The following is a 12,930-nucleotide window of genomic DNA, read 5'->3' as shown; positions in this document are numbered from 1 at the left end:
ATTGTTCGTTTCTTCCTTTTTATGTTTATATAGTTATATCTCCTGTATTCTTATTATTATTGATGTCGGCATTAAAGTATTTACAGGAGGGAGAAAGAAACAGTGATATATACAACCTCCAAGGCCGATCCAAAAACTAAAAAACAACTATATGATACCGATCTACAATACGTCCTACTCCAATCGAGTTAATTGAGATCGTAAGTTAATGAGATCGTTAACTCGTTATCGTTAGCTTATTACAATAAATTTTGCATTAAAGAAGATATTTTTCGCTATTCGAAATTTTAGCTTAATGTTTAGGATTATGCTGCACTAGTATATCTTAGTGCTAAATATGCAATATGAAATAAAATTATCTGTCCTATAATATCGCCTATAAATGGTTAAGAAATACTAAAAGAAATAAGGTTAAAGTTTCTGCCATCTTTAATGCGTATTTTAAAGCCAATGAAGTCTAGTCCAAATAGCTTAGGTTCTTCAAATGCATTTTTGAAATTTCGGCTTTCAGTTTCAGTAGGTAGGTGGTTTAAGGTTAATTTAACATCTAACTACTAACAACTGACGCAATTGGATTCTATCTATCGACAAAAAAAATATTTTATAATATAATAACTTGAGCATTACAATAATTTTTCAAGCAAAGGTTTGGTTTTCTGTTTTTTTTTTTTTTTGCAGGTTATATTGATAGAAATTACCGAGACAATTATACATGTTAAATTCAGTTTGGCACAACCTTTTTTTTTTAATTTTTTTCAGAATATGTTATTTTCAGTTGGACTTGAAGGAACCAAAACATTTCAGTTTCTCTCAATGAAACTATATTTACAAATTAAAAAAAAACGTTTATATAATTTTAAAAAATGTCTAGAATATAGGGGGCATACACAATGGAAACTCACATGCAAATATTACAACGTTAAGGGCCGGTGTTAATTGGGCCCTACTTGCATACGGTCATGAGATGAGATGAGTGACTAGATTTATCAATAGCCCGAAACCGTGTGGGCCCAAGTTAGTGTCAATTTGGACCCCGTTAAACTTGGACCATAACTCTCTCCACTATCTTGGCCCAATCCATGTGCTATTATTTTATTTCTCTCAATTTTGTCCTTCACAAAACAGAAGGTAGTTTTCATCCACAATCTTTTAATTTTTTCACTAAAGTCCTTAAACATCAGTTTATAATTATATTTATTTTCAATTTTCATATTATATTTGTATTATCTCTTATGTCATTTCAATTTTGTACCCATAATACAAATCAATAACGTGATGACCATTTGGATTAGAAAAATGGCAACGCGTAAAAACAAAATTATCAGTTTAAATAGGACATCAGCTGGCATTTTAATTTTTTGATGAAAATAGAGTTGAAGTGATGTTAGTGATAATTTGGATATAAAATATAAGCTGGGAGATAATATAGTTATGAATTAAAATGTAAGGACTATAGTGAGAAAAAGGCGAAATTTGAGGGACTTTCAATATCCATATCTTTTTATGTTTTTATGATAGGAAGTTTGGAACACAATTGATTGGCGCAATTGGCGCAACAACTCACCTAAGTCTGACATGCCAATTTGGTAATGGAATTGCATAGAATATATTATCTGTTAAATTACATAATTCAGCAAGTGATTTATGGGCAGAATCGACTTCAAAATTCAGTCAACGCTGAGTCATATTTTTCCTCTGCTTTTTTGTTTTCTCTGCAAAACGAAACCGAGAAGCAAACTGTTAGTGCAAATTCTTGAATTTGAAGAGTGATGCTCACGATTTATACTATTCATTACAAAACGAACGATGTAGATTAAAAAAGTACAATTTTAATCAAATTAATCTACATTGTAAATCATGAATGCGACCTTCTTAAATTCAAATGAACTCGAGAGAGTCCTAATTTTTAATGTTTTTAGGCAACTTGGGCCAATCGGGTATGCTATACGTGATTGAATTCTAAATCAGTGGTCACACTGATTTAGCCACACGTTTAGGTTTTAAAAGAGTGATTTAAAAGTATGGGTGTGCACAAAAGGGTGGAGAACAGAATATGAAGGCTATAGATAATATCTAAAACTAGTTGGATCCTATATGAGAGAGCCCCATGTCTATGTCCATGTACACGTTTATCCACTGACCTGTTGTTTGCCACTTAGGCAGCTCTTTATGGTTGTTTTTGGTGCTAAATTTTAGATACTACCAGAGATAGCTGGTGCAATAAAAATCCAATATTTGGCTTATAAAGGAAAGCAGCACTTGCACGGTGTAGGGAAATTCATGGAAAATTAAATTGAATGAGTGATGGCGATAAAGGCCGATGTCGGCATAAATCTAAGCAAACTACACAAATTCCCTAATGAGTGCACATTGTGGTATTCATTAAATATTTAAATGAAATAAAAACGACACAAGATTTAAATTGCAGAGCATGTTTGGTAGTATTACGGTCGTATTATTGTATGTATAAAATGAATTTAGTTGTGAAATACTATCATTTTCATGACGTTTAAAAAGTCAATTGTTTGTCCTTAATGTTTGATCAAATTCATTATTTTTTCTTTTATCAATTAATTTCATTAGTTGACTTGGTCAAAAGGTTTTATTGCTAGAAATAAATTGAATTTAATTTTTAAAAATTAAACGCTTTTACTAAGTCAACTAATAGACTTAACTAACAGAAGGAGGCCACAAGCTTAAAAATGAAGGGGAAAACTGGTGTAACTAGAACTCAGATTCGGACAAAATTATATAAATTATTTTGAGTCAATTTACACTTCTAATTCTAGTGATATGTCTGGTATTCTATCTCTTATTTATTCAATATTGTCTGATACCAATAATTTTGAGCTTACTAAGGATTTTTTCAATGAAGAAGTCCACTCTACTTTGTTCTCTATGCATCCAAACAAGAGTCCTGGTCCTGATGGTCTCAACCCTGCGTTCTACCAAAGATTTTGGTATATTGTAGGGCCTAAAGTTTCAAAATCTTACATCAATATTTCATATATTGAACAGCTTCTTTAAGTAATTTCTTCCAGTATTAAAGAGAACCCAAAAGTCTTAAGAATGACCCGTCCTCTATTTGTAATACCTTTGCTGTCAATTCTTGGGTCAAGCCAGTTGAAGGGTATATATGTTATGTGCAATATCAATGCAGCGATGGCTAAAGTACTGACTTCAATTCCTGTGGGTTCTTGGTGCGGGATCATAAGGGTTCGTGTATGGTAGCAAAGCATGCTGGTTTGATGGGAAAATTGGAGCCTAGAGTTGCTGAAGCAATCGGATTTTGAGAGCGTTGAGTTGACTCAAAGATAATGGTTGTTCTCATGTGCGGACGGAGTCGGACTATCAAGAATTAACAATTGCCTTAAACATCCTGGGAAAGATTGTTCTTATCTTTCTGATATTATTTTGGATTATAATTTTTTTAAGCTCTATGGATTCTATGTCCTACGCTTTTATAAAACACTCAGCGAATTCGACTGCTCACGGCTTAGCTAAAGCGATCGATTTTATGTCTGAGTGCATGGAATGAAGTAGTCCTCTCTTTTTCCTTGTTGAAGTTCTTCATAATGATATAAAGCAAAACAATATTGTTTTGTTTCTCAAAATAAAATAAAAACTAACGAAAGGAAAAAATAGTAAATTTGATCAATAGTCGCGGAAAACAATTGACTCTTATAACATCACGGAAGCAGTAGTATTTTGAACCTAAACTTATGAAAAAAATAATCATTCTTAATTTTTAACCTCTAAATTTTGTCATTGGTAATTACTCTTTAAAGACATCATGAAGTGCAAGGTCTAATTCCCCTTAAATGACTATCGCCAGAGACTATAATTACTATTATGGTGTAGTTTACAAAATTTTAGTGGGCTATTACTTACCGTTCCTAAATTACTAGACATTATCTCTTCTTTTTTTATCTAAATACCCTTACATTAAAACACAAAAAATGAATAACAAAAATTTTGAATAAAAATGTCGGTCTAACTATAAGAGAACAAGATAGTACGGTAAATTTTTTGCATAAATTTTATATTTTTACTTTTTTCCGATTTTTTTAGGCAGGACAAATCAGAATTGCATCCCATCATAAGGTGGGATGTCCTTCTACCTTGCCCGAGTTCATTTTTGCAGTCGATTTTATCATCAATCTCATTAATTTTAACAATTGTTTAATCATATTCATTGAAATCTATTGATTTGATAATCTTGTATAATATGCAAGGTAACTTAAATATATTACTTTTCAGTTTTCATTTTCATTTACTATTCCTTTTTTACATTTTCTATATGTAACAGTTTCCTTATTAGCAGTTTGAGTTACCAAATTTCTTGTAATTGTTTTTCCAATCTCATTTTTTTTATCTTTCATTGTCATCGTGTTCTATTGAGATGTTGAATGGGTCTTAATTAAGTACAATGGCAATTTAATTTAATTAAGTACAATGGCAATTTAATTTAATTAAGTGAAGTATGGAATATAAAGATCGCTCAGAGCTGGTTATCGACATACACGCTCTCATTTGAGAGCTTGTAATCAGGTCTGTTGAGCTTGAATTACAAAAAGTCATCACTGCGATCAACACTAATTAAAGTTTTGAGAGCAAATTAACAATCCCATCAAGAAAATAATATCTGTCCCATGAAAAATTAAAACTTTATAATTAATAATCATCATCAGAACGGATAATATTATTCTCATCCATAGCTATACAAGCTATGTAGGAAGGTGTCCTAAGATTTTCCAATTTTCATCATTTGATGATTCAGATCAACATTTTACAGTTCATACGGTTCCAATAGCCAAACAATTTATTCACATTTTAGAAATTAATTGACAAATTTTTGAAATGAGAAGCAGATTCAGAAGTCAATACTGTTAACATCACTCGACTACAAAAGTCTCAGATCAAGTGTTGGATTAGATATTGATTGCTTCATCCTCATCCACAATATTAAATACACTTCAAATTAAAAATAAAAATAAAGATTAGGGAAATGAATTTACTCAGTGGTGGCTAATAATTTTAGGTTCGATTCTGCCAGCAAATTTCTTCATAATAATCAGAAGAGGGAGCTTTATATCCTCATAGCAAACTCAAATTTCCCAATCTAACTAATTTTAACAATGAAATTAATTCACAAAAATTGAAAATGGAGATTGAGATTACTCAGTGGTGGCTATAATAATTAGGTTCGATTCTGCCGGCTGATTTCCTCAACCTTAAATCAGAAGAGGGAGCTGATAATCCTCATCGTAATCTCAAACATATCCGATAATTAAAACTTTTAAAACCAAAACAGATAAATATTAAGAGATTAAAACAGTTAGGTAAACAGATGTGAGAGATAGAGAAGATCGCTCAGGTCAGCGGGAATATCGACACGCAAACATCTCAATGAAGAGAAGCCTGCATTCCGGTCTGTTGAGCTTGAATTTCCTGAGTCATCACTGCGATCTTTTCTTATTCTCATTCATTGCAAAACAATGTTAACTCTTTTGAAAATTAAATTAAAAACTAGATTGGCTATACTAAAGCTAAGAGAAATCTGAAGAAAAATATACCTCGAGTGGGCGACTGTCGAAGCTAATGACGAAGGTTGGAGGTTATTTATAGTAGCACAGTACATAACTAGGGTTTTCTTTCATGTGTTTTGTTTACTATATGGGCTTTTGTTCACTATAGTTAGATGGGCTTAGATTGTATTGTATTGGCCTTTACTTGATTTCTTGCTGTTCCAGCCTCTCAGTATAGAGAAAATTACACATATAAGCTAATTGCGGGCTATTATTACAAAACTGCTAAGTTGTCAATTTCTTTTCATCAATGCTAATTTGCTCTTTACATTAGAGAGTTGTTAATGATAAATTATTACATTTTTTACGTGTGTCATCCAATCTTTACACGTGTCCTCCTCCTTTCAAACTCTCACTATTTTTCTCATAAAATGCTAAGTTGTCCTTCCTATATTTCTATCCAATGGCTCTCCGCTCTCTTTTTTTTTATCTAAGGCTTCCCATTTGTTTTATTTTTTTATATAAAATATTCTTATCCTATGCATATACGACTCACATAATTAAGATTAGTACTTTATTTAATTTTTTTTGAAGATTTGATGATTTATTTAACATAAATAAAAATATCATTTTATTTATTGTTTGATATATTAAAATTATTATATTCCTTTATTTTAAATGTCTTCAATTTTTTTATATTTTTGTAAAAATTAATTAACTATTATTGTTGGCTTTTTTTTACCATTTTAATTTTTTCTCAACACTTTATTTCTATTTCTCGTCATTTTTTGCTTTTTCATTTTTTTAAATTTTTCACTAACTATTATTGTTTTTTTTTTGACTAATTTTATTCAAAATTTTGGCAGTTTTTTTTTATTATTTTCTTACTCTTAACTGTTAAATTCGCTTTGTATAAATATATATAGCACTGTATAAATAGCACAATAGTTGTCTCTACAAAATTAATCGAAATAGTTGATAGAAAAAAAAATTATGAAGCGTAAATTAGTTAAAAAAAAGTGGAAATAGTGTTTACAAAATTGAATAATTATTTTACATAAATATTACATGACATATTAATTTTACAGAAAGAAATAATATAATATGTCAAATTTACTTATATAACTATAATTATATATTTTTAGTAATTCAACCCTTTTTTTCTTATTTTTTGTGTAAAATAGCAAATGAAGTACATTTGAAAAAAAAGGAACTTACAAAAGAAGAAAGAAATATTTTATATAAATTAAAATATATATGACACAAAACTAAAAAAAATATTTAAATAATTATTGAATAAAATTTTATGACGACATTATATTGTTACTAGTTCATCTTTTTTTATTTTTATATATATATATATATATATATTATTTTCTTACTCTTAACTGTTAAATTCGCTTTGTATAAATATACATAGCACTATATAAATAGCACAATAGTTGTCTCTACAAAATTAATCGAAATAGTTGATAGAAAAAAAAATATAAATTTATAAAGCGTAAATTAGTTAAAAAAAAGAAAGTGGAATAGTGTTTGCAAAATTGAATAATTATTTTACACAAATATTACATGACATATTAATTTTACAGAAAGAAATAATATAATATGTTAAATTTAATTATATAACTATAATTATATATTTTTAGTAATTCAACCCTTTTTTTCTTATTTTTTGTGTAAAATAGCAAATGAAGTACATTTGAAAAAAAAGGAACTTACAAAAGAAGAAAGAAATATTTTATATAAATTAAAATATATATGACACAAAACTAAAAAAAATATTTAAATAATTATTAAATAAAATTTTATGACGACGTTATATTGTTACTAGTCCATCCTTTTTTATTTATATATCATGTATATATATATATATTGAATACATCAATGATACACTATAGATACATCACATGGTACGTCACAGATGTACCACCGATACATTGTAGATACATTACAGATACATCATAAATACATCAATAATACATTACCGATACATCGTTGATATATTGTAGATACATCGATCGATTTTTAAACTAGTGAATCATTATAATTGTAGAGTAACTGTTGGTATATGGTTTACAATAATTGAAGATATAAGGAAATGCTTATCTGAGCGATAGTTAGAACTTTTTACAAAAAAAATATTTAAACAATTATTGAATAAAATTTTATGACGACATTATACTGTTACTAGTTCATCTTTTTTTATTTATATCATGTATATATATATATATATTGAATACATCAATGATACACTATAGATACATCACATGATACATCATAGATGTACCAACGATATGTTGTAGATTCATTACAGATACATCAATAATACATCAATAATACATTACAGATACATCAATAATACATCAATAATACATTACCGATACATTGTTGATATATTGTAGATACATCGATCGATTTTTAAACTAGTGAATCATTATAGTTGTAGAGTAACTGTTGGTATATGGTTTACAATAATTGAAGATATAAGGAAATGCTTATCTGGGCGATAGTTATAACTTTTTAGCATCACTTTTTTCTAGGTCATTTTATGAATTTAAAAACTAAGTTTATTCAGTCACACCTTGAAAAAATGAGATGTATATATGACGCATCTAAAATGTATCTTAAATATATTTGTGTTTTTCTATTTAATATATAAATTATACATATCAAAAAACAGTTCAAATGTATACATTTTAAATATATATTAATTTATTAAACGTATTTTAACATGTTTCTTGCTTGTATTTGTTAGATAAATCTCTAATATATATATATGGAACACATAAATTTTTAATATGATATATGCTACAAATACATTTCAGATACACGTCATATATTTTGATAGATATATCGGAAACAATAATGCTTAAAATATGTTAGAAATATCTTCTACATACATATAAGATACACATAATTTTAAAATATTAGGCAAATGAGCTAAAAAAATGTAACCAAATTATAATGATATGAGTAACAAATTAAAATGTTATTGATGCGTAAATTTTAATTAAAATATATCATACATGTAGCTTTAATTTAAAATATGTTACACATATACATTAATGATACATTATTAATACATATAAATAATATGTGTGTGTGTGTGCGCGTGCGCGTGTGAATAAATATATGTATATATATTCATAATTAATAAAAGAACAAGGCACGCATCGAACATGTAATTGGAAGAACATTTTTTATGGATACTATTTTGTAGCATAATTTATGTATTTTTAAAGTATGTGATACATGTATCTTTTAATTTAAAATATGTTATACATACACCTTATATGGATATAAATAATAAATATAAATAGTATGTGTGTTTAGGTGTATATGTATGCATATATATTTGTTTTTAAAATTAAATATGTTTTTGATACATTGCCGATACATCTCGGATACATAAATGATACATGTGAATAATTTTGACAAACTGACGCGTGACTGACGCGTTTCTGACGCGCGTGACTGACGCAAGTCAGACGCGTTTTTGACCCATTCTGACGCGTTTTGACTTTTTTTTATTTATTTTGTATGTGCCATGTGTTGCATTTTCATTGGGAAGGTATTAAATGTAAAGTTTTAGCTTTTTTAGGTGGTGATGTAATAATAGAGATAACTTAGCATTTTTGTTATATTGTTCCTTTTTTTGTATAGTTTTGTTATTTACTCCTCAGTATTGTCACTGCATTTGAGAACCAATTGACACACTCCCTCCTAGACCTGTTTATGGGCCAGGATATCCGCCCGGCCCGTCTTTTGGGCGGACTTGAGTAATGGTTTTTAGTTTTAAATCCGATCCGGAAAAAAAAACTGTCATATTATGAACGGACTTGGACTTTTGTAAAGAATCAATGTAGGTCGGTCCAAACCCGACCTGATCCTATATAAATAGTGCATCAAAGAAATAATATATTTTTAAAAATAATTAAATATCATTTTTGTGAATAAAATTAATATTAAGAACCGTTTTATACTTTTAACCATCCAAAACCACTTAAAATCGGAGAGTGTGTTCACTCTCTAGGGTGAGAATGGAGAAGGGGGTATTTGATAAGTTTTTGCATAGTTCTGTGGTGATTTGATCTACTTTTGCGAGATTAGGCTTATTTGATATTTCGTGTTAAGTTTCAGGGTTTTTTTTTATCATTCACTCTTTATTATTTCATAAAGATAGAAAAAATAATCATATTTAATGTTCATTTAAAATAAAATTATCACAATATCATTATAATTATATTGTATAAGCTTAAATGTAGTGCTCCATTTAAGTTTTGCATAGTCTTATTTTATGATTTTTTTTTTAAACTCCAAATACAAAGAGAAAAATTATTATATTCTAAAAAGTTCATGGAAACACAATTGAATAACATTTGCAAACACAATTGAATTTATGTTGAAAGAGAATTGATGAATATATTTATTTATCCATAAACAGAGGTCCCTGTCGGAGAAAATGCATTTTTAATATGTCAGAATTTAGAAGGCCACAAAAATCACCTCCACCCAAAATAAACAATTTTAATTATAAAAAGAGTTGTTCATACACGTGGCAAAGCCAACTCAGTTGTCACCACTGAAGAATGAAGAAGATACCTTGTAAATATGAAATGAGCCCAACTCCTATGCTCTTCTTGTCTCCACTCTCCCACTCTATATCATCACCATTACCAACACATTTTTCAATTCAATACCTCTTATATAGCTTAGATTATCACCAATATATGAATATATAGAGACATACCATCACCGCCATTTCAATAAAGATGGGAACTTTAGGCAGAGTTTTAGCGGTTTCTTACCCTATAAAGCCGCTATTATGCCTGCATGCTCCTCACAATAATTCTTCAACTGCTAGAGTTTTATATTTTAACAATCGCAAGTTCCGCTCGAGTTGCCGATCTATGGCTTCTTCTTCTTCTCCTGAGTTTGATCCTTCTGTTAATATTAACTCTGACTCCACCGACAAAAACTTTGCCGGGTAAGTTTTTAATATTATATATAGCTAGCTCGTGTGATCTAATCACATGATTTTATTAGTTGATTGACGATCACATGAATTTTGAGTGTAGATTTTGTATAATAGAAGGGCCTGAAACAGTTCAAGACTTTGCTAAAATGGAACTTCAAGAAATTCAAGATAATATTCGGAGTCGGCGCAACAAAATTTTCTTGCATATGGAGGAGGTAATTTGCTCTATCTTTACATTTTTTTTATTACTATGTTCACATCAGATTGCAGTTGTATATGCATATGTTAAATTCATAAATTTTGTAGGTTCGTAGGCTAAGGATACAACAGAGAATAAAGAATGCTGAAATTGGGATATTTAATGAAGAGCAAGAGAATGAGCTTCCTAATTTCCCTTCATTCATCCCCTTTTTGCCTCCTTTGGTAACTTTTTTTTGTTAATATTACTATTGTGGTTTATATACGCCAGTGGTTTTATATTTTAAGATGTTGATTACATGGATTTAATATTTGAATGCAGAGTGCAGCCAATCTTAAGCTGTATTATGCTACTTGTTTTTCTCTTATTGCGGGGATTATCCTTTTCGGCGGTCTTTTAGCACCCACTGTAAGTCAGTTTGAATAGCTGGCATTGAATTGTTTAAGTAGTATTGTATTTCTTTAAATTAGGACAATGCAAAACTTTACCAAGGTATAAGATTTGAAAGAATGAAAAAGCGCAAGGAAACCTAAAACAAGAAAGTCAACTGCTAAGTTGAGGTTTAATGACGATTGTTCGTTTGTTGTATAATATTGGTCATTTCACATTTCAGCTGGAGCTTAAGTTGGGGATAGGCGGTACATCATATGAAGATTTTATCCATAATGTTCATTTGCCATCGCAATTGAGGTATGATGCATACGCTGGTCCAATTAACCACCGTGCCATGCTTTTGTTCTGATTTGCTTCCGGCTATCATTCTATCAGCTTTTAGTTAATGCTTGATATATTAGAATTTGGTACAGTTCTCATGCTATCGTTCCATGTACTAACCAATGTTGCATTTTATCTGCAGTCAGGTTGATCCTATAGTGGCATCATTCTCTGGAGGAGCAGTTGGTGTGATATCATCCCTGATGGTAGTTGAGATAAATAACGTAAAACTTCAGGAACACAAGAGATGCAAATATTGCCTTGGAACTGGTATGTTATCTGTTCTCTAAACCGCCCCCTTTTGCGTCTGCACCCATGCGTGTCTTAATTATGTTTTCTTTATGCCTATTTTGGCTTCTTTTGTCTACATTCATGATGATAATCAGTGATGTGTCTGTGTACTTGTGGTAACTCTGCTGTCGTACTTCAATCCAGCATAACTTAAGCTGCATCTCCATTAGTCTGTATATGCTTGCTCAATTATTGAGTCTGTGTATTTTTCAACTAAACTATGGATGGTATTTGTTACTCTATATTGAATTGTTCAATTCTCACTGGATGAAGATTGAACTTACAACAGATTAGAAGCACATTCATATAAGGCGAGCCTTAGATGTGATTGCACCGACTGTGCTTATATTTAATCTATGCCCATTGAATGCAGGATATCTTGCTTGTGCTCGTTGCTCAAGCACCGGAGCACTTGTACTTATTGAACCTGTTTCAACAGTCAGTGGAGGGGATCACCCGTTGCCAGCACCAAAGACAGAAAGATGTTCAAATTGTTCAGGAGCTGGAAAGGTTTCATTTCACATTAAATCATTTCTATGAAGTTTGAATAGATGGAATATATGAAAATTGCTGAATTAAACTTTCCTTTTGTATCTTTATTATCGCAGGTCATGTGCCCCACATGCCTTTGCACTGGAATGGCTATGGCAAGTGAACACGACCCTCGAATTGACCCATTTGATTAACAAGTGTATTTCAGACTCACATTGGGAATGACCGCAAAGGTTAGATTTGATCCCGGATAGGCTATGATTGCCTCATGCTCTTTAGCCTTAAATTCCTAGAGGATAAGGAAGAATAGTTCAAAACATGAACAAATGGCTGAAGATTGTTAAGGGCATGGAATGCCCAATCAATTGTGTTCTATTAGTTAAAAAAGGCGGATTTTTTTTTATCTTATATCATAGAAATTTTAAATGGATGTACTGATATTTGCATTCAGTTACCTTGAAATAAAGCATTTTTTCTTATGTTGGAATGTTTTGATAGAATATTGCTGTGGATAAGATTTCATATCTTGTAAATAGGTGCACACTTGCTTTATCCAAACTTAATCTTGGATATTTCCTTGGTCATATCAGCAAACACTCGTTACCTTTGTCCTATTTATCAATTCCAACAATGAAGATAAAACATCAATTTCCCTTGATTAATTATGATAGTGACATAATATCCTAGAGGTTTATATCAGTGGGGCTTTAATGGAGGAATGTAAT

The 12,930-nt window shown here is 30.1% G+C and overlaps 1 protein-coding gene and 6 non-coding genes across 7 annotated transcripts; 1 reads left to right on the top strand and 6 right to left on the bottom strand.

Moving 5' to 3' along the window:
- Window positions 1-4,495: 4,495 nt before the first annotated feature.
- On the bottom strand, window positions 4,496-4,591 carry LOC126676046 (small nucleolar RNA Z107/R87). Its single transcript, XR_007640221.1, has one exon. It is a non-coding gene; the product is annotated as a small nucleolar RNA Z107/R87 (small nucleolar RNA).
- Window positions 4,592-4,680: 89 nt separating this feature from the next.
- Window positions 4,681-4,776, bottom strand: LOC126676039 (small nucleolar RNA snoR31/Z110/Z27). The gene has a single exon (XR_007640215.1). It is a non-coding gene; the product is annotated as a small nucleolar RNA snoR31/Z110/Z27 (small nucleolar RNA).
- Window positions 4,777-4,867: 91 nt separating this feature from the next.
- Window positions 4,868-4,960, bottom strand: LOC126676052 (small nucleolar RNA snoR31). Its single transcript, XR_007640227.1, has one exon. It is a non-coding gene; the product is annotated as a small nucleolar RNA snoR31 (small nucleolar RNA).
- Window positions 4,961-5,014: 54 nt separating this feature from the next.
- LOC126675957 (small nucleolar RNA R30/Z108) lies at window positions 5,015-5,111 on the bottom strand. Its single transcript, XR_007640138.1, has one exon. It is a non-coding gene; the product is annotated as a small nucleolar RNA R30/Z108 (small nucleolar RNA).
- A 66-nt stretch (window positions 5,112-5,177) lies between these two features.
- LOC126675958 (small nucleolar RNA R30/Z108) lies at window positions 5,178-5,276 on the bottom strand. Its single transcript, XR_007640139.1, has one exon. It is a non-coding gene; the product is annotated as a small nucleolar RNA R30/Z108 (small nucleolar RNA).
- Window positions 5,277-5,367: 91 nt separating this feature from the next.
- Window positions 5,368-5,470, bottom strand: LOC126676045 (small nucleolar RNA Z107/R87). Its single transcript, XR_007640220.1, has one exon. It is a non-coding gene; the product is annotated as a small nucleolar RNA Z107/R87 (small nucleolar RNA).
- A 4,641-nt stretch (window positions 5,471-10,111) lies between these two features.
- Window positions 10,112-12,684, top strand: LOC126675196 (protein ORANGE, chloroplastic). The gene is made up of 8 exons (XM_050369803.2): window positions 10,112-10,518; window positions 10,610-10,724; window positions 10,816-10,932; window positions 11,030-11,116; window positions 11,322-11,398; window positions 11,565-11,692; window positions 12,087-12,223; window positions 12,322-12,684. The coding sequence occupies exons 1-8, from the start codon at window positions 10,304-10,306 to the stop codon at window positions 12,397-12,399; spliced, it is 954 nt and encodes a 317-aa protein (XP_050225760.1). The 5' UTR covers window positions 10,112-10,303; the 3' UTR covers window positions 12,400-12,684.
- The last annotated feature ends 246 nt before the right edge of the window (window positions 12,685-12,930 follow it).

Source organism: Mercurialis annua, linkage group LG3, assembly GCF_937616625.2.
Source record: "Mercurialis annua linkage group LG3, ddMerAnnu1.2, whole genome shotgun sequence".
NCBI lineage: Eukaryota > Viridiplantae > Streptophyta > Magnoliopsida > Malpighiales > Euphorbiaceae > Mercurialis > Mercurialis annua.
Note: the sequence above shows the minus strand (reverse complement) of the source record. Positions and strands in the feature narration are given on the sequence as shown.

What these genes read in the sequence shown, in the direction of transcription:
- LOC126675196 (XM_050369803.2), top strand. Translation starts at nt 10,304, where the DNA reads ATGGGAACTTTAGGCAGAGTTTTAGCGGTTTCTTACCCTATAAAGCCG. An exon ending in TTTTCTTGCATATGGAGGAG is followed by an intron (nt 10,725 to 10,815) that starts GTAATTTGCTCT and finishes TAAATTTTGTAG; the next exon opens with GTTCGTAGGCTAAGGATACA. An exon ending in CATTTGCCATCGCAATTGAG is followed by an intron (nt 11,399 to 11,564) that starts GTATGATGCATA and finishes TTTTATCTGCAG; the next exon opens with TCAGGTTGATCCTATAGTGG.